We start from the raw sequence: 1,097 nt of genomic DNA, 5'->3' as shown, positions 1-1,097 counted from the left end.
GGGTGGGCGGGGGAGGAGGTTTCCCTCTGGTGGGGGGCTCAGAAGAGAGGGAGGGGCTACCATGTGTCCTGTAAGGCGGGGGAGGCGGGGCTTCTCTGCACCCGGCCCTCGAAGACGACGACTGGACCGGAACAGGGGGAGCTGAGAGGAGATATCAATACAGGTGATCAACACTGATGATCAATACAGGTGATCAGCACAGGTAACGTGAAGAAAAATGTAAATTAAAATTACAACAAAAAAAAATTAAAAAAGAAAATTAAATAATTAAATATAAATAAATATTTATTCAAATATAAAATAATTGAACCAAAACAAAGAATAAAGTAAAACTGATGTGACATTAAATAGAAATAAAATAATTAAAAGTAATTAAATTATGAAAAATATAAAAACATAAAAAATTCTGAAAAATGTGAATAACCGAATTTTAAACATGAAATAAAATTATGGTTAAAATAAAAACCAAACAAAGCAAAAAGTATGAATAAAGAAGTAAAAAAAATATTTTTCAATTTAAAATACATAATTTAAATAATGGAAATGTTTTAGAAAATAAAATAAAAAAATTAATTAATTAATTAATATTTAAAAAAAATCTAAAATACATTAGTTTTTTAAATTGCATAAAATCATATAAAAATAAAATGTTAAAATTCCAGAAAATACTGATTAAAAAATAAAGTGACAACAACATTTTCTCTTCTGAAGACCTCCTGAATTTTAGTCCAGAAACACCGGGTCCTACATTTCCCATAATGCACTAGTCATTCAGTAGAACTTCTCTGCAGTCACACCTCCAGCACGGACTGATGACATCACAGTGACATCATCATTTCTTGTGACAGATGAACTGAAATGTATTAATCAGCTGTTGAACCCTCACCTGCTCCTCTACCTGGTGCCTCTCTGACAGGGGGCGGCGGCCTGTTGGCACCTTGTTGGGAGGGGGTGGGAGAGGAGGGGGGTGGAGGTGGAGCGGGGCCTCTCGTGGGGGTGTGGCCTCCAGGTGAGGGGGCGGTCCTCTTACTGCTGAGGGAGTTGTGACGCTGCGGCAGCTCGGGTGCCGCCTCCCCACTGCCACCTGTCGGACCATT

General features: G+C 38.1%; 1 protein-coding gene across 1 annotated transcript in view; it reads right to left on the bottom strand.

Annotated features, from left to right (window-relative positions):
* Positions 1-1,097, bottom strand: part of LOC111646348 (WAS/WASL-interacting protein family member 2-like) — an 11,875-nt gene that overhangs the window by 3,614 nt on the left and 7,164 nt on the right. Inside the window, exons 6-7 of the mRNA XM_023395826.2 lie at positions 887-1,097; positions 5-141 (exon numbers count right to left, since the gene is read on the bottom strand). Coding sequence (XP_023251594.1) covers positions 5-141; positions 887-1,097 — 348 coding nt within the window. The remainder of the gene's footprint in view (positions 1-4; positions 142-886) is intronic.

This window comes from Seriola lalandi, unplaced genomic scaffold, assembly GCF_002814215.2.
Source record: "Seriola lalandi dorsalis isolate HSWRI2012SDOR001 ecotype SW California unplaced genomic scaffold, Sedor1 jcf7180002054969, whole genome shotgun sequence".
Lineage (NCBI taxonomy): Eukaryota > Metazoa > Chordata > Actinopteri > Carangiformes > Carangidae > Seriola > Seriola lalandi.
The sequence above is the reverse complement of the archived record's forward strand: the minus strand, read 5'-3'. Positions and strand labels throughout refer to the sequence as shown.